The sequence below is a fragment of the Ruditapes philippinarum genome, unplaced genomic scaffold (assembly GCF_026571515.1).
Source record: "Ruditapes philippinarum isolate M1 unplaced genomic scaffold, ASM2657151v2 ctg1655_1_1_1_1, whole genome shotgun sequence".
NCBI classification, from domain to species: Eukaryota; Metazoa; Mollusca; class Bivalvia; order Venerida; family Veneridae; genus Ruditapes; species Ruditapes philippinarum.
The window spans coordinates 207,346-232,996 of record NW_026865771.1 but is presented as its reverse complement, the minus strand read 5'-3'; the positions used below and the strand labels follow the sequence as shown (position 1 = coordinate 232,996).

General features: G+C 33.0%; 1 protein-coding gene across 1 annotated transcript in view; it reads left to right on the top strand.

The window, feature by feature from the left end:
* Positions 1–25,651, top strand: part of LOC132730251 (uncharacterized) — a 56,167-nt gene that overhangs the window by 15,760 nt on the left and 14,756 nt on the right. The window contains exons 3-11 of the mRNA XM_060716131.1: positions 2,629–2,698; positions 2,865–3,020; positions 13,158–13,346; positions 15,170–15,331; positions 16,609–16,830; positions 17,523–17,584; positions 20,545–20,623; positions 21,097–21,237; positions 22,256–22,420. Of these exons, the coding sequence (XP_060572114.1) occupies positions 2,629–2,698; positions 2,865–3,020; positions 13,158–13,346; positions 15,170–15,331; positions 16,609–16,830; positions 17,523–17,584; positions 20,545–20,623; positions 21,097–21,237; positions 22,256–22,420 (1,246 nt within the window). The remainder of the gene's footprint in view (positions 1–2,628; positions 2,699–2,864; positions 3,021–13,157; positions 13,347–15,169; positions 15,332–16,608; positions 16,831–17,522; positions 17,585–20,544; positions 20,624–21,096; positions 21,238–22,255; positions 22,421–25,651) is intronic.

Below are 25,651 nucleotides of genomic sequence, written 5' to 3'. Positions count from 1 at the left end.
ATGCTAGAATGCAAGTTCCTTACAACAGACATGTGAACAGACTAGCCGATAAAGGATGGAAGCTTAAGTTTAAACGCTTGCAATTGTGTTGACAATATGAAAAGAACAACTTTATTAAAAGCAGATAAAAACAAGAGCCCGGTTTGAGCCGGGTGATGCTCCCCGAATAGGTTTTGGACACAGGCAAGTACACCTCTTGTAGTTTCAGAGTTATGTCCCTGGAAAAAGTTCAAAGTGCAATAATTCCAAAATTAGGATAAGCAGAGTTACTGTTCTTTCCACTGCACTTCTAATCACTGTTATCTATCAACTTACAAAGTTTCTTGTTGATATCTCTTATGGTTTCCGAGTTATGTTCCGGACAACTTCAAAAAGTAAAAATAAACAAATGGCAATAACTCCAGAATTAGGCAATGCAGAGTTATGATTCTTGTGCACTGCACATCTACCCATTGAGATACATCTACCTACAAAGTTTCATGTTGATATATCTTATAGTTTTACAGCTATGTCCAGTACAAGATTTTTCTAAAAGGGGAGATAATTCAAAAATAAGGCTTAACAGAGTTATGTTTTTTTTTTGCATTGCACTTCTACTCAATGAGATATATCTACCTACAATGTTTCATCTTGATATCTCTTATAATTTTAGAGTTATGTTCCGGACAAAGTTCAGTGTTAAAATTAACAAAGGGCAATAACTCCAAAATTAGGAAAAAAAGAGTTATTGTTCCTATGCATTGCAATTCTACCAATTGAGATCTGTTCACCTACAAAGTTTCATGTTGATATCTCTTATAGTTTTAGAGTTATGCCCCGGACAAGATTTTTCTATAAGGGGAGATAATTAAAAAATGAGGCTAAACAGAGTTATGGTTCTTTTGCACTGCACTTCTACTTAATGAGATCTATCTACCTACAATGTTTCATCTTGATATCTCTTATAGTTTTCGAGTTATATTTCGGACAAAGTTCTAAGTGTTGAAACTAACAAAGGGCAATAACTCCTAAATTAGGACAAAAAGAGTTATTGTTCTTATGCACTGTACATCTACCCATTGAGATCTATTCACCAACAAAGTTTAATGTTGATATCTCTTATAGTTTTAGAGTTATGCCCGTACAAGATTTTTCTATAATTCGAGATAATTCAAAAACCGGGCAAAATAGAGTTATGCTTCTTCGACGCTTCACTCCCCCTCAATGCCCTCTACCACTGTATGAAGTTTAAACAAATTATCTCCAAGGGTTTTCAAATTATGGTCCGGACAAAAAAACGGACGGACAGACGGACAGACGGACGGACGGACAGACGGATGGACGGACAAGGTGCCGACTATATGCTCCCCCGAAATTTTTCGGGGAGCATAAAAAGAACTTTGTGAGTTTGTGCTTATATTACAAACCAAAGGATATTTAAACAAATACGGGAGATAACTTATTATAAAACGTTAACGAAGTTTTACACAACGTAGAAAATCATGTCAAAAATGTTTTTAAATACTATGGAAGACAAAAAAACCTCCCCAGCCTCACCTCTACAAACCCAGCACCACAATATTCACCAATAATGGCAAAAATAACGAAAAAAGTCCTGAAGAAATTGAACTAAAGGAAACCCCATATTTTGTGACGCTTTTAGGTTACATATCTTTTAAGCAAGTTATTTATTGAAACATTATCCCAATTTTATATAGGCTTTGTTGACGCATATATACATACATTTAATAACTATGAATTGGATTAATAATATTTTACTGATAATTACCAAACCTTTAAAAAGTAGTAACACAGTAAACACTTAAATAGAAATGGCCGTTTTACCATTTATTTTAGACAGTAAATCATATGTTTAGATTAATAGAATAATAAAGTCCAATTTTGGATAAACATACCTTTTATATATATCTATTTAAAATTTTGCATACAGGTGACCTTTAAGGCATACACCTGTCCTATGTTGTCAATTTTACAGTTCATTATAGTGCTCTTTATGGTTGTAATATAATTAGTAACTCTGATAAAAGCGAGATGTGATTAAATAAAATATCCAAAAAGAGTATGACCTACTGAATATTGTCGTGGACCACATTGTCCAAGTTTGGGTTAGCCTGACCCAATATGGGACCAGTTTCACTTGAAGCAAGATCAACTATATACCGGGTTGACTGATATTCTTATCATCAAGAAATATTTTAAAATTATGCAGCTTGGTAAAAAACAACAACCAATGTGACCTTATAATTGATTATTGCTTTAAATACTGTGACCTTTTTTTAAGCAATGTATCTCAGGTGAGGGATCCTGGGTCGCTATGGTCCTCTTGTTATAAATTGTCACTTTTACGGCTGGGGATATATCATTATGTGACTGCATTTTTGTCTCTGACGATTCCTGAAGTTTAAGAATCAAAGGTAATGTTCGAGAGTATAAAAATGACAAGAAACGTTTTATGGATATATTTATTCCTTTGTCAAAAATAATAAATATCATAGACGTAAAAATATCATTTTACAGAAACACTTAATATTTCCTGTAGTTTAATAATTGAAATCATTTTATATTTTAAGGTGACCTATATAGATACTTTTCATATTTTGATATTTTTTAAAACTAATTTATTCGCAGACTGACGGCAACAGTACAAATGATTTGGACACGAAGCAAACTAAAGGAAACAATGCGGAAGCTAGTAAAGGTAGCAACTGAAGTTGTAGTGTTGTTGTTGTGATCGTTCTCTATGGTCATCGTCGATGTTATAGCTTAACAAGTTTTCCTTTTTAAAAAAATCAGGTAAAATTGACATTTGATTTGGTAAGACGCCTGTGTTTTAATCTATTTTTATTTTCTTTTTATTTTCTCAGATACGTACGAAGTGTTTATCCAGGTGCATCTCGACCTTACAGTGATTACAACATTTAAATCGGATATTTTCATAGAAGAGTTAGAAAATTTCTTATCTGAACAACATGGCATACCGAAAAAATACATTTTTAAAGTTATTATGGACATTAATTATGGTACGTAATTCATAGATATAGAGGATATTTGTTTGTTTGTGTGTAAGATGAAATTTTATTTCATTGAGTGGGCTTTAAAAACAGTATTCTCACGAGTGGCGTAGCCACGAGTGAGAATACTGTTTTTAAAGTTCACGAGATGAAATAAAATTAAATCTTACACAACAAACAAACAAATTTTCTTTTTATTTTATGCTAAAAAACAAGTTAAAACGAAATTTCCATAATATTAACGTAATTATTAAAATCTGTTTTCCCCATTGAGAGCCCCATTTAGTCGGAATTTCTCATTAAAAACAAGAAGTCTTGAGCTGTAAAATAAGTCCGACAATCAACGTTTAATGACAGTGATATTATTTATTTTGTTAAAAAAATATGAATGATCGCTTGTTTTAAAAATAAAAACAAACAATTCTTGTAGGAGAAAAATTCCAACAATCCATCCATATTTCTGTTACTTACTGCGTATTTATATTAGACCTGGCTTTGTTAAATGTAAGCGGCAGCCATTTTTTAAAGTTGTGTATTTCACGGGAGGAAAATAATTGTGTTTGATTCAGAGGGATATCATTTGGATTTGTTAGTCATACACCTTTTTAAAAGAAAGAAAACATATTTGAGGATTGAAACAGACAAAAAATAAGTGTTGACAGATGTGAAAACATGAAAAAAGGCAGCTATGAAAATGGAAAACTTGGAACTTGCTCGGAACGCTGGGTGGTTTAATTGTTCTACGAGGTGATAGCTGTCATTGCTTTTCAATTTTTCATAAAGCATACGGCAGTTATTGCTCGTAGGATACTTTAATGTGCCCAAATGTCATCAAGAGCAGTTTGCATGTGGAAGGAATGTATTTGTCAGACTGTAAAAATGAAACAAAAAATTTAGAGATGAAATTTGGTGATTGGAATTTGAATGAATAGAAGTAAGTTTTCTTCTTTTTATTACTTTTGACATTTAAGTTGATTATCAATTTCAGCTTTGCGTTTTCTTTAAACAGCCTGACATTGTCAGAATTGTTAACAAAAACTAAATTGAGGTACCACATGGGAAAAATCTAAAAAAAGTAGTTTCGTCATTGAAAACTGTGAAATTATATTTTGATAATTTTCACTGTGAAATTATATTTTGATAATTTTCACTGTGAAATTATCAAATATAATTTTCACGGATAAATCAGTAATCCACTGAAAAGCATAAAATAATAAGTATTCTTTTCTCTTTAAAATGATTTTATTAAAGATTTTGTGTAAAATTTAATATATAACGCCATCAATATTTCAAACTTTGTAGTACTGCACGACAACTCCAAGCATTCACATACATTTTGTCTACATGTGTTTAGTTTCTTTGCTCAGGAGACCGAATAATCAGTACTGTGTATTATTATCATTATTGTGTCCGAGGCCCTTATGATAGGGCTGAAAAATTCCGGTTTGAAAGTTATGAATTGTGTATTCGCGCGCTCTGGTAAATAACTTAGTTCGAAGAGGAGTGATACAGGTACCTGCATGTTTTCGAAAATCAGATTGCCGAATGTTTTGATGTTTTTTCTCAGAGGCAAAATTAAAAAACGTTGCCTGTTGTCACAATATTAAACACCAGAAAAAAGTAACCAAAGAACGGTCATCTGAATGGAACATTTTTATCGTTATCTCTTTCTCTGTCGTTACAAAAATTAAACCCCAGAAAAAATGAGCCAATCAATGGGCATGCCCCGGAGTGCGGGTATCTAATACCTGGACTTCAGTTGAGAACAATGCATGTATATGTAAACGATTTAACTGAGACACATTTTCAACAGATGGATACAAAAGGTTTATAATTGCACGGGATGCAGTCCGAATGCCATTTCCTCTGAAGGATGTCAATTTCATGTTACTCACAATTGTACTGCGCTGTTTATTTAGAAAATAGATTTAAATTTAGAGTGCAGAATAATGTACGGTCCAAGTTCAAATGCTTAGAGGGTATTTTTTCGTTTGAGTAAAATATGGAATATATTTTCATTAAACATGATAAAATGCTATTTTTTTCACTTTCGCCTTAATTTCTCAGATTTTGAAGTTCTGTTTAACCAAGTTTTCCCCACAAATTATTTTAAACTGCTGTTGAGTTATAAAATGTGTCCAAAATAACGAGACAACCAATAACGATTCGTGCAAATGAAAATATCGAAAAATACATAAAAAGCTAATTTATCCGGTACGCTCTGTAACACCGCACTTTGGGGTCAAACGCACTTTGGGGTCCGACCCCAAAATGCGTTAAACTTCGCACCACACTTTGGGGTCAAACGCACTTTGGGGTCAAAATCGAGAAATTGACCCCAAAGTGCGTTAATATGCTCCATATCAACGCACTTTGTGTTCCAGAGGTCTAAAGGTGTAATCTGAGTTCTGCTTAAATACTGAATACTGACTTATTTTCGATCTGTGAGATTGAAATATTCAAGATGGCGGTCAATACTTTGATGATGCTTGAGTGATTAAAGTTTCATAAATTTTACCACTTGAAATATCCAACAATTGTGTTCATATAACAAAATTACAGTTGCATAAAAGTGACATTTGCATTTTTTTATTTAAGTTTTGCAGACATTTTTTTTTCAGTTCTGCATTCATATTTTTTTTTCTTTTTTTTTTAATTTTGCATTCATATTTTATTGTAGTTTTTCGAACATATTTTATTTTTTGTTTTTCACATCTCAGAACAGCCCACAGTTGAGTATAAAACTAGCACAGTGGTTTGGTCACATTTCGGCCCATTTTTGAAATCGGCTCAGACGTTTTTGGCCGCGCAAGTCTGGTTTCGGCCGACCTTTTCGGCCCATTTTATAAATCATTTTATGTATTTTATATGTATTTGATATAGCTATTGTTTTTTATTATTATATACTTTTATGTGTCTATTTGGAAAGGGCTGTTGACTGGTGATTATTATTGTGAGTTATTATTCCATGAATATGCACCACTCAACCCCACCCCCTGAAAATAGCGTGGGGGATTGTCTTTAAACTAAGCCGGCCACTGGTAAAATCTTTGCCCTGCGGGGGATATTCAGATAATAACATTCCTGCCTTATACCCCGGAACAGTGCAGAGATCAAAACACGATTCTTTTTTAACCTGTACTCCCCCGGGGGCAAGGGAGGTGGTTACAAATGACTGGTGTATAACAAAAATGCACAATATATATATACTAAAAAGTGTTGTTATCTTTTTTGATACCTCCAAAAATTGTAATTTACCGATGGCGAAGTTTTTGAAAATGGTGTTTATTCAAACCTCTACTTTGCGAATGGCGTCATGTTAAAATATGTACGAAAAAAAGTAAAACAAAATATGTACAAAAAACTAAAATAAAATATGTATGCAAAACTAAAATAAAATATGTATGCAAAACTAAAAAAGAATATGTATGCAAAACTTAAAAAGAATATGTATGCAAAATTAAAAAAAATGTAGATATGTATTCAAAACTAAAATAATGTACGACAAACAAACAAATTAAAAATATTTACGAAAAAAAAATATCAAAAACAAGAAAAAAGTCGCAAATGTCACTTTTATGCCACTGATGCTGCGAAAATATCCCGTTCTGTCAGTCATTTACTTGATAACTTTTGGTGCCATGTTGAGCCCCATTTTAAATATGTTGGGAATGAAATAAAATGCAGTTAATATTTTTTTCCTAAGCACTATAAATATACTCTATTGCAATGTTCTGGTGAAACATCAAGTTTTTCGATCGGACTATTAATAGTGATTTTTATAAATACATTATTTAGCTTGTCACAGTTTTGTAAGCTCCGTAACAACCGTTCGCCAGAGGTTTTTTTAATGGGAATTCTTACATTCTTCTTTAGAAAGAGCAAACATGAATTTTATAATGTTAAAATAATGGATTCAGAGAAATGTAAGATGCTTGTTAACTGAATAAAGTAGCGATAAATGTGAAAATTATTTGTCATAAAAGTAGTCAAAACAATGTAGTATTTGAGTTCCATATAAATACTTATTCACTATAACTGTACTCATCATTGTCAAAAAACAACATATGAAAAAGATGGTTCAGGTAATTGGCCAATGTGTATGTTTTTGATAATATAAAAGAACATCAAAATAAAAGAGCTTTTAAGAAAAACAAATAAAAGCATAATGGGCTTTTAAAATGTTATTTTTAACCCTCGATACCCCACACTCCCCTCTATATCCCTAGTGAGAATTTTACCTTATTCTGAAGCTCCGCTCTTAATGTGTGACTACTTAAATAGTTGATATTTTAGTACTGCCTGTACGGACTACTACTTAAAGCCGCATCTACACCTAGTCAAGTTTCTTTTAGCTAAATAAATGGCTATTTTAACATCTTTAGGCAATTTTTTTTACTAAAATGTCTTTCTAAGATTACCCAGAATTTATACCTTTGTCTATGCTAAGACTATCATATTTCTATAAAATGTGTAAATAACAAACGGGGAAAATTATACATTTAGCTAAAAACAATTGAGTTAATGAAAGGTGTACATTCTTTTAAAATAAATGGAAAATTTGAGAAAAAACATATTTAAAGCTTAATAATTGATACAAATTCTTTATTTGGTGATTTATTTAGTGAAAGTTCTTCACTTACTAATGTAAGTGATAAGATAAGTATACAAAATGTATTAAAAAGGTATCCAAGGAAAAATGTTACGAATAATTAGAGATATGTACCAAATTGTAAAATCATGTGTTAAATCATGTTCTAGTTATTCACATTATTTCAATTATGCGAATGACCTACGCCAAGGGGAGGTAATTTCTCCAATTTTATTTTCTCTCTTGTTGAGGATTTGGGACTCTATTTACAAGACACCATTGAAACTGGTTTGACCGTAGATGATGTTAATTTGATTTTATTATTATTTGCTGATGATATGGCCATCGTGGGCAAGTCACCAATACAGAACTTCAAAATAATTTAGATCTTTTATATTCATATTGTAATACTTGGGACCTCAAGGTAAATACTGCTAAAACTAAAGTAATGGGTTTTAGAAAGCGTGGAGGACTTCTACCCATAGAACACTGGACCTACAATCCAGTGTTCTATGGGTAGAAGTCCTCCACGCTTTCTAAAAACCATTACTTTAGTAATCATAGATATTGTAAATGATTTTAACTACCTGGGTACTGTTTTTAACTATACTGGTAATTTCAGACTTAATCAGGAACATTTAATATGGAAAGCATTAAAGGCTCTAAATGTTTTATTTAATAACTATAAGAAATTTGATTTAAAACCAAAAATATTATGCAAGTTATTTGATGCATTTGTAGGCTCTATCTTAGGATATGAATCTGAATTATGGGGGTACACAAAATCTAAGGAAAAAGAAAGAATTCAATGACATTTAAAATTTTGCAAACGATTATTAAATGTGAGACTTAATACTTGTTCCGCTGCTGTTAATGGTGAATTAGAAAGATATCCATTATATGTGTCCCGTTATGTTAGAATAATTAAATGTTGGTGCAAGTTGAAAAACTCGGAATATATCATGTTAAATACAGTTTATAAAGAAGGTGTAATTGATTGTAAAAGAGGGTGTAAAAATTGGGTCTTAAATGTGAAGAAGTTGTTATGTGATTATGATTTTGCTGATATTTTTGATAGTGATAATTTTATAGATCCTAAATTGTTTCTTCAAAATTTCAAAAGTAGAGTTATTGATACGTATAAACAAGAATGGCCCAGTATCCTACATCGAAGTTCTGTTTTATGTAATTACAAACATTTTAAATCGTGTCTTTGTTACGAAAATTATCTTGACATTTTACTACGTAAATTTAGAATGTATTTTTGTCGATTAAGACTATCTGTTCATCCTCTCAAAATACAAACAGGAAGGTATGCCAGTAATAACATTCCTCATGAACAAATATATTGTCAGTGCTGTAATGTTTGAAATGTAGAGGATGAGTATCATTTCATATGTGCATGTTCAAGATTTGTAGATTTACGTAAAAAATATCTAAAAAGTTACTATTATAACAGACCATCTATGTTTAAATTTAATGAATTATTGTGTGTTAATAATAAAAAATATATATATAAATCTTTGCAAATATATTAAAGAAGCTTTAAAACTAAGAAATTCAATTTTAAACTCTCAATTGTAGTTTATCCTCTTATGAATTTGGTGCTTGTAATTATAATGTTTATATTTATTATAATCACTCGCCATACATATATATTCATGTGATTATTTGTATATATATATTCACTGCAATTAAACAAGACGATGTACTTTGTATAAGTCTGGAAAATAAAAGTTCTGTTCTGTACTTATCAAGACCATTTAAATCCCTATTGATTCAGGGCATATGTTTTGTATCTATTTAATACCTTGATTTTTGTTTACCACTGGCTTTGACTACACTTTATTATTTAAAACAAAATGAACATAAATTTTCTCTGATCCCTAAGTGCGGTCGTTTGCCTGATGTTAAGAAATGCATATGAACATGTTTAACGCACTTTGGGGTCGAAATTGGACCCCAAAGTGCGTAACGCACTCTGGGGTCGGACCCCAAAGTACGTAACGCACTTTGGGGTTGGACCCCAAAGTGCGTTTGACCCCAAAGTGCAGTGTTACAACGCTCAAACCATCTGGGGTTGTACTTTATTCCGTTTTTTCATATCTTTAATGGCAGTTTAGCATTAAGATTGAGAGGTAATCCCTTCACAAGATTGTTTTATGTTTTCAATTACCTTTGATGTTTCGTCATTAATAAAATTGTAATTTGAGAGAGTATCTTCTTGAATGATATTCTCATAATATTTTTTCTGTTAATTTAAATTTTTAATTAAATTAAATTTAATTAAATTACATTTAAACTTTTTATAAGTAATGAAATGTTTTTTTCTCTCGTCAAAGTGTAGAATGTAATTGTTTAATTAAAAAAACTTGGGCCTCTTTCAACTGGATTAAAATTGATATCGAAATATGCAATTGAATGATCTGATCTAAAGGTAGTTTTGATACCTATCATTGTAACAAAATTGACTAAGTCACTTGATACAAGAAAATAATCCAACCTACATGTACATGTACTTAAAGCGACATTATGCTCACATTTCATACTCAAGTTGAATTGAATTGACTATATTTCAAATGATTGACTGTTAAAATGGTGTTTGACCAGCAGTTGATATTGGAAAACATTCAGGATAAAATTATAAATCTGCGTAAAATATAAAAAGACTGCCCCACTCTTTTTATAAACTGAGCGTTATAGGTAAATGCTACTGGATATTTACTGAAATTTTATTTGAATCTGTGCATTATTTATGGTTTAATGGAAGTAAATTATTAAATTAATTTCGACCCAAAATGCGTTAAACAGGTACATATGCATTTTTTATCATCAGGAAAACGACCGCACTTTGGGGTCAGAGAAAATTTATGTTCATTATATTTTAAGTAATATAGTGTAGTCAAAACCATATTTTTCATGTATATAATTATATTTTTTCTAAATCAGTGAAATATAACGACTTATTTAGATCTTTTATTGTGCATTATTGTAATACACCAGTCATTTGTAACCACCTCCCTTGTCCAGGGGGGGGGGGGGTGCAGGTTAAAAAGGAATCGTGTTTTGATGTCTATAATAGCTATATTAATTAAAAAAAAATAATAATTATATAAAATACATTTGATTTAAAAAATGGGCCGAAAAAGGTCGGGCGAAACCAGACTTGCATGGCCAAAAATGACTGAACCGATTCCAAAAATGGACCGAAAAGTGACTAAACCACTGTGCTAGTTTTATTCTCAACTATGGACTGTTATGAGATGTGAAGGCTGTTTTTTGGCCAAAAACTACAATAAAATATAAATGCAAAACTCAAAAAAAAAAAATATGAATGCAAAACTGAAATAAAATATGTATCCAAAACTTAAGTAAAATTATGTATGCAAAACTTAAATTAAAAAATACAAATGTCACTTTTATGCCACCGTAATTTTGTTATATTTCAAGTGGTAAACTTAATGAATTTTTTATCACTTAACCATCATCAAAGTATTGACCGCCTTCTTGAACTCCACCTCAAATATTTCAATATCGCAGATCGAAAATAAGTCAGTTCTCAGTATTTAAGCAGAACTCATATTACACCTTTAGACATCTGGAACCCAAATGTAGCATTCTTTAAGTGCGTTTGACCCCAAAGTGCGTTTGACCCCAAAGTGCGATGTTACAACGCGCTAAATGTTAGCGTTACACTACAGGCGCGTCTACGAAAAATGACTGTTTTTCACTTAAAAGGATCTTTATTTTGGGTATGTGATACATATAATATTAAATTCATGTAGGTTCATTACTGTATTTATTGAACGCGTTAAAAAAATAATATTATGTCCGCCAGAAGCTCGCATAATATAATTTTATTCAACTCGTTCAATAAATTCAGTATTAAACTTATTCTCTATAAACCGACATCTAGGGCATAATGTTTACAAAACCAATTTTCTGACAAGTTGACAATCTTAATGTTTAATCATCTTAAGCATCTCAGTTCCAAACATTTAACCTTTTACCTCATATAGACGTGTTTTGACCGCTTCCCACATTTTTGAGACCCCAAACAGTGAAGAAATGCCGTATTTAAGGCCCAAACACTGTCGTTTGAGAAATGTTGTTAAAAAATGGTCGCTTTTCGGCGCCGCCCCCATCAAAATGGTACATTAGGGGGTTGCCCGAAGGGTGATGTGCCCCTATCTGTTTGGGGGTTTGTTTGGTAGTTCCAATTTTTGGACATGTTACAGGCTAACAATGAAATGTCCTCAGTCGATCTTAGGTTAACTAGTAACCGGCACTGAAAAGCCTTTTACTCTATCTCAATTCATTGAGAAGTTGCAGCAATTGAAATCAGTTTTGATGGAAAAAACATGGCAAAATAGTAATTTTTCGCAATTATGAGACTTTCCCCCCCGTTGCCATGGTAACAGGAAATTTACGATTGAGCATGCTATTACAGAGGCTATGGATCAATCTACATTTGTGCCAAGTTTCATCAGTATTGAAGCATTTTTTACAGCTTTTCATAGCATTTCGAACTTGTAACAGGAGGCTTTTCAACGAAAACGGCCATTTTTCACGGTTAACATTTTACTGTGGCGACAAAATGTCAATACCAAGCAAACAAAAAAAAAATAATTTAATGTACGGTAGGCGTCGTGTGTCACCAGACTTTGTGCGTTGTCAAAAAAGTAACGACATTGGTAGACTATAAGTGATACGAGTTCAAGTTTTTAAGATCTTATTAATATCTCCAGGCTCAATTGGTCATATGAGAAAACAACAATGTAACAAAAGAATAAACAAAGTAAATTGACATATAGTAAAATGAAAAACCATGGCTATGCTATATGTATATAAGGAAACAAAAAATAAATAATAAAAAGAATTAAACAATTTAAAATTGGAGTTCATTATGTGTTATTAAGATCAAAAATAATTTTCTTACAGAAGATTGCTAGATTGAGTAAGACATTTTTGCTTCACTATCCATTAACTTTGAAAATTTTACAATGTTAGGTCTATGAAATTACGAATTGTGTTCTCAGACCTTGGAAATAGGAACAACTAAATAAATGAAAATCATCACCTAACAGATTATCAGAACATAAACAACAAACTGTTAGACTTCTATCCAGATTAAAAAATCCGCCTGTTTCAATTGGCATTTTGTAGTTCATACAACAAACTTTGAAGAACGCTTTTGCTAAATCTGATGGTAAAATGTGTGTTTTTCAAAATCATATGATTGACAGATAATAGCATGTAATCATATGTTGGCTTATTTATTTTTGTTTGCATACAATCATGTTTATACTTCCTTTGGCAAGATTAAGCTTATGCAAAATCCCAACTAAGTGCGTCCAGTGACAATTAACATACGTACGAGACGCCAAATCACGCGTCACCAAGAGATCTGTTAGAACAAGACGTGTGACCATTTGCAATTGTTAAGTGGCAACTTGCAAAGCAAGTTGTCCTTTCTTTATACTTAAATAAATAAATAAATCAGTATACAAAAAAATTGGATTCTAAATGTAAGTTTACTGTCTTTATTTACATAGATCAGCATATCAATCCAGGCATTCACGATTTATCGTTTGTATTGCAACCTGAAATTCACGATATCGAGAAAAAAGTTGAAGTTCTTCGGACATGTGGTTCTAGTAATCTAGATTGTACAGACATTCCTGTCTTGGGGTTTCTAGTTCGAATAGTTGCAGTCGATGTTATTAACATTGGAAAATGGAATGGTATGTAAACAATGCATAAATCATAAAATGTATTTAATAGATTTATTAGATCTTGAAATCATAGATATTTCGATATATGTTTTAATATAATTATACCATATCAGGTAATGTTATTGTTTTTATTTAACAAATGACTTTCTAAAAATATCTGGACATCGTTGAAGAACCTTTGGCAAATCTCCGTAATCTGAAAATATTAACTTCAAAATAGTTGATGTATATCTTTTCTCTAAATATGACGATAAGTGTTTCCTGTTGAGATGATTATGGAAAATTTAAAATTACATAAAATAATAAATAGATAAATAAATAAATAAATAAATAAATAATGCTAGTTTTCTTTGTATTAAGAGCCTTGTTGAGATAAGCTATAGGAAAGGAATACCCTTTTTATGAAACACATATTGACTTTTCTTCTAAAATGTACAGAAAAATAAATACCAGTATTTACTTTGTAAATATGTTTTCTCTTTAATATCTGACACGATTCAAAAATATCTTTTTTTTCGCGAAATAAACTTATTCATGAACAATAGAGGTTTAGAGAGAAATAAAGAGAGAGAAATATTCCATATATTGTTTATCCCGCAGGAGCCTACACACTGGTTTTGAGGTCCGTACATATAATATAGTATTTCAGTTCTATATATAAGTAACCCGCCAAAAACATGGCGAATAGAAAAAATAAATAACAACGAGTAAAATGAAGTGCATTTTGGTTATGTGAATAACTTTCATGCTAAATGGGGTGTCTTCCAAATCGGTACTATTTTAACATTTCCTCCGTGCACTTTACCGGTTCGTCACCGTTTCTGCAAGCACTGAAGTTGTAAACTCATATCAATGGTAGGATACTACGCCATCGCACACCAGCCAAATGCTCCCAATCGGACTGATTTTTTGTTGACTCGAACATTAAAGTACTTTTTTATTCTAAGAATTCTTTAAAATTATCAAAAATAATGCAGCGCACCAAAGATTGTGTTTAGAACTTGATATAATTATCAAAAACGTTTTAAGTTTAACCCTTTTTAAGCCTGAAAACGTGATAAATTTTGATTGGGAGTCCGAATGATAGCATTTAGGAGTACAAACCTTATCCCGTTGTCAGGACTTAAATAGGCAGTAAAACTTAAAATGTTTTTTTTAATCATATCAAGTACTAAAGCCAATCTTAAGTGCGCTACATTATTTTTGATATTCTAACGAACGATTTCTTAGAATAAAAAACATATTTTACCTTCGAGTCGACGGGATGTTTACAAAAAATCCAGTCCAAGTGGGAGCATTTTGCAAGTGCGCGATGACCATTGCATAAACTACATGAATATGTCTGTTTTCTTAATTTATTTAAAAAATATGATTGTTGAGTAATATGCAAACAAAAAACCGGCTCTCAGCTGTAATAAACAGTCTAAATTCCGGTCTATACCGGCACCCGATGTAAAAATTTTACTTTTATATTTCAGTACATAGCACGTGACTCTCATCATATTCTCTAGCAATATATTACTTCAACATCAAAAATAATTATAACGATTATTTAATCCATAACCACAACTAACATTCTTACGGTGGCACAAAGGTGAAATGTGTATGTTTTATTTATCTCGTGGCCACGAGATACTATGTCGTGGCCACGAGTTACTAAGTCGTGGCCACGAGAAATCTTAGTCGTGGCCACGAGATACAATGTCGTGGCCACGAGTTATTAGGTCGTGGCCAAAGATACTGTGTCGTGGCCACGAGATAAATAAAAACACACACATGTCACCTTTGTGCCACCGTACATTTTGCAACAGGATTTTTTTTAAATATTTCAGATACTAAAGTGAAAACAGGTTTTGAAATTGGCATAGAATACAGCTTCTTGGAATTTACAGGGCTTTTTGAGGGAAAAAAACAGATAGCAGAGTTTCTGCATGAGATATTTTTGGTAGCCCCGAGGGATATATACGATCTTGAATTAACCGAGGCTGCAGAGGGTAAACCAATTTTTGCTGTCCCTGCTCATTTTATGAAGTGAACGGTTGTCTAGTTTGAAAAAATAGAAACGCCAACATTTAGCAGAATACATGATTGTTTTAATTGCGAACGAACGCAGATATCGAATCGGTCAATTTGATAAAAATGTAATAAAGGTATTTTTTTTATAAATGTTAACGTGGCAGCAGCAGTAAACAAAGGTCATATGGCGATTTTCCAGCTTTATTGGTGGAAAAAGACTTGAAGGGCCCCTCCGCGGAGTATTTCAGACATCAATGGGCACCAGAGTAGCTTCCTCGTATGAGGAACGAACCCACGGTGTTGACGGGTTAGTGGTTTGAGGCCAAGGACCTTAACCAGTCCGCTACGGACCGCCTTACGTGAAAACCGTTTCGTAATGATCTGTATTATTTAAGGTATCGTTTCCTCAACTATACCAACTTCAAAATTGGGTATAGAAATTGTTATTTACAGTACATTTACAGGCATGCTTTTGTCAAATTATAACACACACAAAAAAAAAACTGTTTTTGAGATTTTGTTTATGAGAAATTATTTATTCAACATAACGTTCATTTTCATAACAAGGTAGCATTAAGTGCTATTTAAGCAACCAGGGAAACACTTATTATCGTTATTTTTTTACATGGAAATTTTTAAAATTTTTAGGTTGTCCTACAGCGATTAAATTAAAACCTTGAAAGCTTCCAGAATATACATGCACTTGAATGTTTTAAGTCCGATGTTACATGACTGTTTTGTATGTTTTCTATATTATTTCAAAGTTTTCGAAATAATTTTAAGATTGTTTCCAAGATGTAATTAAATATTTCCGGCACATGACTGCCGATGTCAATATCACAGGTCCATAGTCTTAATTTACAATTACTGTTTTATTAGCTAAATGATCAGTTTAAAAATCATTTGGTTAATTTTTAAAGTTGTCTGAAAATCCTTTTTAACGTTTATAGACTGTATATTAGTTCACAATAGGCGGACTCCAAACGAAAAGGTGTTTTCGGCATTTGTTGATCCGCATTTGTTTTAGCCCAAAAATCCTTTTTATTTTATCCTTAATTTATCCAAACGAATGACGTTGGTTTTTATTGGTCGGTTAGTGCCCTAAATCCCGTTAACTTCTAATAATCCATGATCCGCGCAAGTCCGCCTTACGACCAATAGCGACACGTAGAAAGTGTTGGTTATGAAATCATTTAATGTTACAAGATTATTTTTAAACTGTTCCACTAACACTGTTTCATTTAAAAATCAACAGAAAGTGTATATGTTAAGTTTTCCTTGCCGCCCATTATGAAAAATAACATCATGGCTCTTCTTGCTGATATAAAGTCATTCGTTGATGCGCCCTGTGTCAGCAACTGTAAACATGTGCACGAGTTATCAAGTGAATGCTCCACCTGCCAATCTATACAGTTACATGGCACCAATGTTTATCCGGTTGATAAATCGTTTTGGATAGAATGGGACACATGGTCAGGTTTGTAGGGTTTTTTTTTGATAAAGCTATTTATTCATATTTCGAGACATTTTCTGATACTGAAACAACTGGAAAGGTTTTAAAGGAAAACATCATTGTTAAACAACTAATTAGTTTTAAGAAAGTCATGCACATGTATATGTATATTTGTTTCATTAAAATAAGTTAGACAGGGATAACACATATGTTTTATGTTGTTGTTTTTTTGTTTTGTTATTTTTTTGTTTTTCCAATCCAGATCTACAAATGTATTGTGATGAAAAATGATACATGTTTATAAATTATGCCAGTGACGGATTCAGACCTGAGATTCAGATATGTTTTCGTGCTGGGCTGAAGTTTTTTTGTTTTAGTTTCATGCATTTATTGCTGTAGTGTACACCCTTGTTAAAATATTTAAATGCTGACACACGATTGTTAACCTTCTGCTCAGGGGTATTGCAGAGATTTTTATCGATCAATATGCTCGTAACGACATATTAGAATGCTTTATTATTTTCATTGTGAGGTATATTCCTAATAAAATGAGATCATGTCAAAAACAAGATCCAGTCTTCTCTTCCCCTAGGATCGTGCACGTCGTGGAAAGCACAGGGTATCAGCAGATGATTGGATATCCACTGTGACATGACCTTATTATATTTGGTAGATTCTGAAATTTATTGTAAATAGTTTTAACTGTCTAATTTTAGGTCAGGAGGAGCGTTTTACATTGACAGAAAATAATGACAAAAACAAATGCTCGGAACATCAGGTAAATTTTATAATATAGACACAATTTATATTATTAAAAATCATAAAGCAAGCCATTTACATGTATATGTGTGTATGAACATAATTATTAGACTGGAACCTATAGCTCGACGTAGCTCGTAGTAACTGTTTAAATCATATTGTAAATTCTAACACGACCCGCATTTTTCCCTATTGAACATAGAAGAACCGAAAGTGTGTGTTATTATGCATTCTAACACGACCCGCATTTTTCCCTATTGAACATAGAAGAACAGAAAGTGTGTGTTATTATGCAACAGATGCACAGTTTGACGTTCTATATTTAGACATGTGACGTAATCATTATACACGTGACGTAACCACTAAAAATCCGACGCGCTGAAAATAAGTTCGGAAACAAATCAGGCGCAATTTTGCTTAACTATCAAGTACCGCAACATTTATTTGTTAATGTCGTGTTAGAATCGAAATAATATATCCAAATCAGTGATTTTATCGCTTGATAACATCACTGTTTGTCGTTCGGATGCGCATCATTATATCACTCGGGCTACGCCCTCGTGATATAATTCCTCGCATCCGAACTCCAAACAGTGATGTTATTGAGCGATAAAATCACTGTTTGGGATATATTATTTCTTAAATAGAGTCACTGTTTGACGTTCTATATTTAGACATGTGACGTAATCATTATACATGTGACGTAACCACTATAAAATCCGATGCGCTGACAATAACTACGGAAACAAATCAGGCGCAATATCGCATAATAGCAGGTACGGCAGCATTTATTTGTTTATGTCGTGTTAGAATCGAAATAATATATCCAAATCGGTGATTTTATCGCTGGATAACATCACTGTTTGTCGTTCGGATGTGCATCATTATATCACTCGGGCTACGCCCTCGTGATATAATTCCTCGCATCCGAACTCAAAACAGTGATGTTATTGAGCGATAAAATCACAGTTTGGGATATATTATTTCTTAAATAAAATACGTCTGATCTGTTTGGTCCAATTTTTTTAAACCACGGTGTCCCCTCAATAAAAAACAACTAAATATTTTACCAAGCGATGATACTGTTTTATGACGCCAGTAGGAACTCAAGATATAAAGTTACTGAAATGCAAATGGTTATTTAATTTTCGGCAAGGATTCTAAAATGAAGTAAGACAAACGATAAAATCAGCTAAACTGAACCACTAAATAAATACATCTTCAACCTTTTATGCTGACAGTCCTTTTAAAATCTTTGACAATTCGTTTGTTACAGATGTACCGTTTAACATAAATAAAATAATTTTACCGTTAATCAAATGGGTAGACAACCGTTCAACGAGTCGACAGCCATACAAGTACGAGTATGTATACATGTCGGTTTTAAAACATAATTGGCGGACGTTTAGTATTACCTGTTTTTAACATATCCCAACTGTGTTCGAGGAAATAAATGTTTTCGATTCATAGTCAAGATCTAATGGAGCCTGCTAAACAAATGTCTGGCCCTGTGCAAGCTTTACGTTAATTTTGATTGAAAACAATCACACTTTCCGATGAGATGCGGCATTTTAAAAAGAAAAGTGACAAAAACATTTCTCATGATAATAAATCATTCTAAGATATGATTCGTAAAAGTCAACATCTTGTCATTAAATATTCCAAATCATATATTCAAAAGTGTTTTTCTTTTAAAGACATAGGGTATTAATATAAAGACAACAACAAAAGTTTACACCATTGACTACCATGTAATATTGTCTTTCTCAATATCATCGTGATAAACATAATCATCACTATCATCTTCATCATCATCATCATCATTCACAAAGTTATATTCTTCGTTAATAAGTGATGTACATATTTTTCTCATGCTTTTCAAACTGTGTTAAATGGTTTCTATAAATGACAATTTGTTTAGACTTTTAAAACCTTCGTTTTGTTTTTTCCTTTTTTTTCTTTTGGTATGGGGGAGGGGAGGTAGTATATATCAACGAGGTGTTGATTGAGAATCTAATGTTACTGATGGTGTTGTTGGGTTGAGAACAAATAATAAAAAGTAAATAAAACTATTTTATATAAGATGACTATAAACAGTACAAATGAAATGTAGAATTAATAAGAGATTAATACACGGCAGGAGAGGGCCGGAAGGTGATAATCGGCCCGCAAAATGAATAATGGACCCGAGGGCTTTAGCCCGAGGGCCATTATTCATTCAGGGCCGATTATCACCTTCTGGCCCTACTCTGACGTGTATTAATGTCTTTAATACACTTGGTAAATCTAATAGATCTGGTAGCATTTAAAAAAACAACAAAAAACAAAAAACAACAACAACAACAAATAGGATCTACTTTGAAGTTATTTCGTTGAAATTCTTGTCTACTGTACAGTACAGAACTCTTCTACTGTTCTGTACAGAGATGTTTACTGTTTGTGTGTTCAAAGCAGTAGAATCTAGAAGCAAGTTTTATTTTCATTTTTTTTTTCGGAATGAATTTGTCGTATTATTTCTTCAAATTTCAATAGTAACAAATATGTGTTTGTACTAAATACGCTTAAGCTCTCACAATAAAAATAAAGCGATTCGTGCTGACAACCTACTTTCACTTTCACAGTTAACTGTTTGATGACGTAAAATATGACGTCATTGTTTCAATTTGTGCACGTGCACATGTTCTGCGGGCTGATAACTAGTTCTCGGCCCCGGTCCGCAAACTCATAATAGGTCACGTGACACTCATAATCAGTTGAAATCATAGGCAATTTTGTTACTATATATAGTAACAAGTGTATTAATGAATGAGATCGAATAACGACTTTGCTACAATAAGTTTGCAAGGATACCTTGATATCACCGATATGTTTTTTATATAATAATTTATATGGTTAAAGAAAAAAAGATAAATGTATCTTATATTGAAAAGTGCCGTATCAAACATTTAAAGTATTAACTATTCTTTTTCATTAAAACAGGAGGTCTGCAAAGACAAGACGGGTGTGAAATGTGTTGGGATTGGTAGATGTGATGAGTTTTTTTATAAGACTGTACAATGTACGCATGCATACAATTATTTATTTATAGTTATTGTTTTACCATTTCTTGAAAAAGCCTAGCAGCTCCGCTTATATATGCAAACAAATGTTTATATAGGGCCACATAACCTGTCAAAATCTTTATAAGTAATAACAATAGTCGCTTCACTTTTTTGAGAAGCAAAAGCATCTTACCTTAAAGCGACGACACAAGCTGCTGGCGTAATTTTACACTAAAAATGAGCAAGTTACATGTATTCTGTGATCAAACCTTAATCAAACTACCTAAAATTTCTGTCATACACAGAAACGTTTGGCATTTATTTGAAACTTCTTAACAAAAAGTAAGTAAAAATGAGGAAGTTTGTAATGTATCATTAAAAAGATGAAATTATATTTATCAAAATGTAAACAAATTGTGCATTTCCTTGAATTCATTTTTGTCAATATAAACATTAAAATTTGCAGTTTTTTGAAAATAATTCTTTTCAGTATACCTGGGTATTTATGGTGATATCAATGTCCTTGATTTCTACGGATTGGACGATGCAGCAGAAACTGTGCTCAATTCCGTTGCAAGTTTTACAGATATTTCCTGCAAATCAGCCCTTAAATTATACTTTTCCGAAAAAGGTAAGGTTGAAAAAATCCACCACAATATCTCAAAGGTAAGGTTTCCACAAATCCAGCACTTGATCGTAAAGGCCCATAATGCCCCAGAAATGCTTTTATTTTTATTTCTCAATAACTCATTAATATTTGGTGTCATTTTATATTATCTAAATAAAACTCACTTGCCTATGACCTGAACCATCCTTTGCTCATGTTACTTTTGTACAAGTATTAAAGATAAAGTGAATAAGTATTTTGTATAGACTGAGTCAAAATACTTTTTTGTTTACATTTTGCTACTTTTTGCCATAATTTTTCACATTCAGTGCCTGTTCCTTCAAGTAATAAACACTGACTGAGCATTTAAATGGTTATATAAACATAATACACCTATTTTTGTCCATTCTAAAAAAGGGAAAAATTTCGTTTCTGAGGTATGATGTACCTTTAAAGTAAGGTTTCCACAACATCCACCATACTATCGCAAAGGTAGGTTTTTACTTCACTATACAAAATGTACAGATTAATCCACCACACTATGTCAAGGGTAAGGTTAAACAAAATCCGCCAAACTTTCTGAAAAATTAGGTTCAACAAAATCCACCAGTCTGTCTAAAGAGCAAGATTTCATCAAAATCCACCACATTATCTCTAAAGTAATGTTCAACAAAATCCACCACAGTGTCTCAAAGGCAAGGTTGAACAAAATCCACCACACTGTTCCTAAAGTAAGATTAAACAAAATTTACCACGCTTACTCGAAAGTAATGTTGATGCTCAATAAAATCCACCACACAGTCTATGAGTAAAGAATACATGACATATGACGGTGTATTGAAAATAACATGCAACGCTCATCTTTTCTCATACGTGCATTTCTTCATAATCCAGGTGCCTATACATATGATCCGGTTAAAATTCTGTTTAATTGCTTAAGATTGAAAAAAAGCCAAACAATTGCTTAGTAGTTATTTAGAGTTATAGTAAAGAATTGTTCGATAGTGAAACTATATGTAGGAATATGTTTCCATCTTTCTAGCAAGAGCTACAATGGGTGCGCACCTTGATGTCGAACCATTTCCCGATAGAACAACTAGCTTGCAGAAAATAGAGGACTTTACTTTGAATGCCAAAAGTTTACAATTTGGCAGCTTAACGATTGAAGCTATTGAAAATTCTTATAGAAAGACATACGCAGATATTGGTAATGTATCTTTTCTTGAATATTCTGTGAATTAGACAAAAATGTTGTGTCATTTTGGCCAGAAATAAGACGACAGAGGTTGTTGATAAAGTTTTGTGATTTTGCACATTTTAGCATTATTCCTTTTTAATTAACAGGACATTCTGGGACAGAATGATTTTTAATTATCGGATTCCCTTTCTTACCACGCAAGAATCTGTTCCAAAATTTTAATTTAATTCAATACTTTTTACGTTACTTAAAGATAAATGATATTCGACTCTGATATTGAAGACGTATGTAACATTTATCAATCCGGTAAGCGTATTGCTTTTTTTTCTGTTTATTTTAGGTCTAATATATAATATAGCACCGAAAAATATCACAAGGGTAGGCAGGAAGACTGGTCATTAGATAAATTCATCAAAAGATATTATTACGATCATTAATATATTGAATCGGTATAAATAATTTCATTTTGCTTCCAAGTCATGATCTTTTGCAGGTGAACTTAATTCTTAAAGGTCATAAAGATAAGTACGGTGGCACAAAGGTGACATGTGTGTGTGTGTTTTTATTTATCTCGTGGCCACGACATACTATGTCGTGGCCATGAGTTGCTTAGTCGAAGCCACGAGATACTATGTCGTGGTCACGAGATACTATGTCGTGTCCACGAGATACTATGTCTTGGCCACGAGTTACTAAGTCGTGGCCACGAGATAGCTAAGTCGTGGCCACGAGAAACTATGTCGTGGCCATGAGATACTATGTCGTGGCCACGAGATACTATGTCTTGGCCACGAGTTACTAAGTCGTGGCCACGAGATAGCTAAGTCGTGGCCACGAGTAACTAAGTGGTTGACACGAGATAGTTACGTCGTGGGAACGAGATACTATGTCGTGGCAACGAGTTCTTAAGTCGTGGCCACGAGATTGCTCATTAGTTGCCACGAGATTAACCAATCGGATTACAATATTTATATGAATTTCCCTTATTAACTAGACATGTGCTATAGTACAAGGATGCCCATACTTCACCAGCCTGTTAACGTGTCATTTATAAGTAATGAGTTTATGGCAGTCATTTTTTTCACACAGCTACCCAAAATTAATTTGAAAATAATTGTAATATTGAGCGATGGGGTCGAAATCTCCACCTTCTTTGAGTATCGAGAATTAAGCACTGACATCGAAGATCGAAATTCAGTTAATACTGAATATCGAGCTAGCTTTGAACTTCGAGCTAGATCGAAGATCGAAATTCAAAGTCAACCAGAGCTGAATTTCGAGCTGGAGTTGAATTTCGAGCCAGCTCAAATATCGAAATTCAAAATTTTCAAATCCCGAATTTCGAGCTGAATTTGAATTTCGAGCCAGCTCGAAGATCGAAATTCAAAATTTTCAAAACCCGAATTTCGAACTGGAGTTGAATTTCGTGCCAGCCCGAAGATTTTAAAGCGGATTTTCAAGCTGGAGTTGAATTTCGAGCCAGCTCGAAGATCGAAATTCAAAATAATTATTCAAATCCCGAATTTCGAGCTGGAAATGAATTTTAGAGCTAGCTCGAAGATCGAAATTCAAAATTTTCAAATCCCGAGTTTCGAGCTTGAGTTGAATTTCGAGCCAGCTCGAAGATCGAAATTCGAAATTTTCAGAACCCGAATTTCGAGATGGAGTTGAATTTTGAGCCAGTTCGAAGATCGAAGTTCAAAATTTTCAAAACCCGTATTTCGAGCTGGAGTTGAATTTTGATCAAGCTCGAAGATCGAAATACAAAATTTTCAAATCCCGAATTTCGAGCTGAATTTGATTTTCGAGCCAGCTCGAAGATCGAAATTCAAAAATTTTCAAAACCCGAATTTCGAGCTTGAGTTGCATTTCGTGCCAGCTCGAAACTTTGAAAGCCGACTTTCAAGCTTGAGTTGAGTTGAATTTTGAGCCAGTTCGAAGATCGAAGTTCAAAATTTTCAAAACCCGTATTTCGAGCTGGAGTTGAATTTCGAGCCAGCTTGAAGATCAATATTCAAAATTTTTAAAACCCGAAATTGGAGCTGGAGTTGAATTTCGAGCCGACTCAAAGATCAAAATATTCACAACTTGGATTTCGAGCTGGAGTTAAATTTCGTGCCAGCTCGAATATCGAAATTCGAAATTTTAAGAACCCGAATTTCGAGCTGGAGTGGAAGTTTGAGCCAGCTCGAAGATCGAAATTCAAAATTTTCAAAACCCGAATTTCGAGCTGGAGTTGAATTTCGAGCCAACTCGAAGATCGAAATTCAAATTTTTCAAATCCCGAATTTCGAGCTTGAGTTGAATTTCGTGCCAGCTCGAAACTTTTAAAGCCGACTTTCAAGCTTGAGTTGAGTTGAATTTTGAGCCAGCTTAAAGATCGAAATTCAAAATTTTCAAAACCCGAATTTCGAGCTGGAGTTGAATTTCGAGCCAGCTTGAAGATCAATATTCAAAATTTTTAAAACCCGAAATTGGAGCTGGAGTTGAATTTCGAGCCGACTCAAAGATCAAAATATTCACAACTTGGATTTCGAGCTGGAGTTAAATTTCGTGCCAGCTCGAATATCGAAATTCGAAATTTTAAGAACCCGAATTTCGAGCTGGAGTGGAAGTTTGAGCCAGCTCGAAGATCGAAATTCAAAATTTTCAAAACCCGAATTTCGAGCTGGAGTTGAATTTCGAGCCAGCTCGAAGATCGAAATTCAAATTTTTCAAATCCCGAATTTCGAGCTGAATTTGAATTTCGAGCCAGCTCGAAGACCGAAATTTCAAAATTTTCAAAACCCGAATTTCGAGCTTAGTTGAATTTCGTGCCAGCTCGAAGATTTCAAATCCCGAATTTCGAGCTGAATTTGAATTTTGGAGCTAGCTCGAAGATCGAAATTCAAAATTTTCAAATCCCGAATTTCGAGCTTGATTTGAATTGTGGAGCCAGCTCGAAGATCGTAATTCAAAATTTTCAGAACCCGAATTTCGAGCTGGAGTTGAATTTTGAGCCAGCTCGAAGATCGAAATTCAAAATTTTCAAAACCCGAATTTCGAGCTGGAGTTGAATTTCGATCCAGCTCGAAGATCGAAATTCAAAATTTTCAAAAGCCAAATTTCGAGTTGGAGTTGAATTTCGAGCCAGCTCGAAATCACTATTCAAAATATTCAAAACCCGAAATTGGAGCTGGAGTTGAATTTCGAGCCGGCTCGAAGATCGAAATTCAAAATATTCATAACCCGAATTTCGAG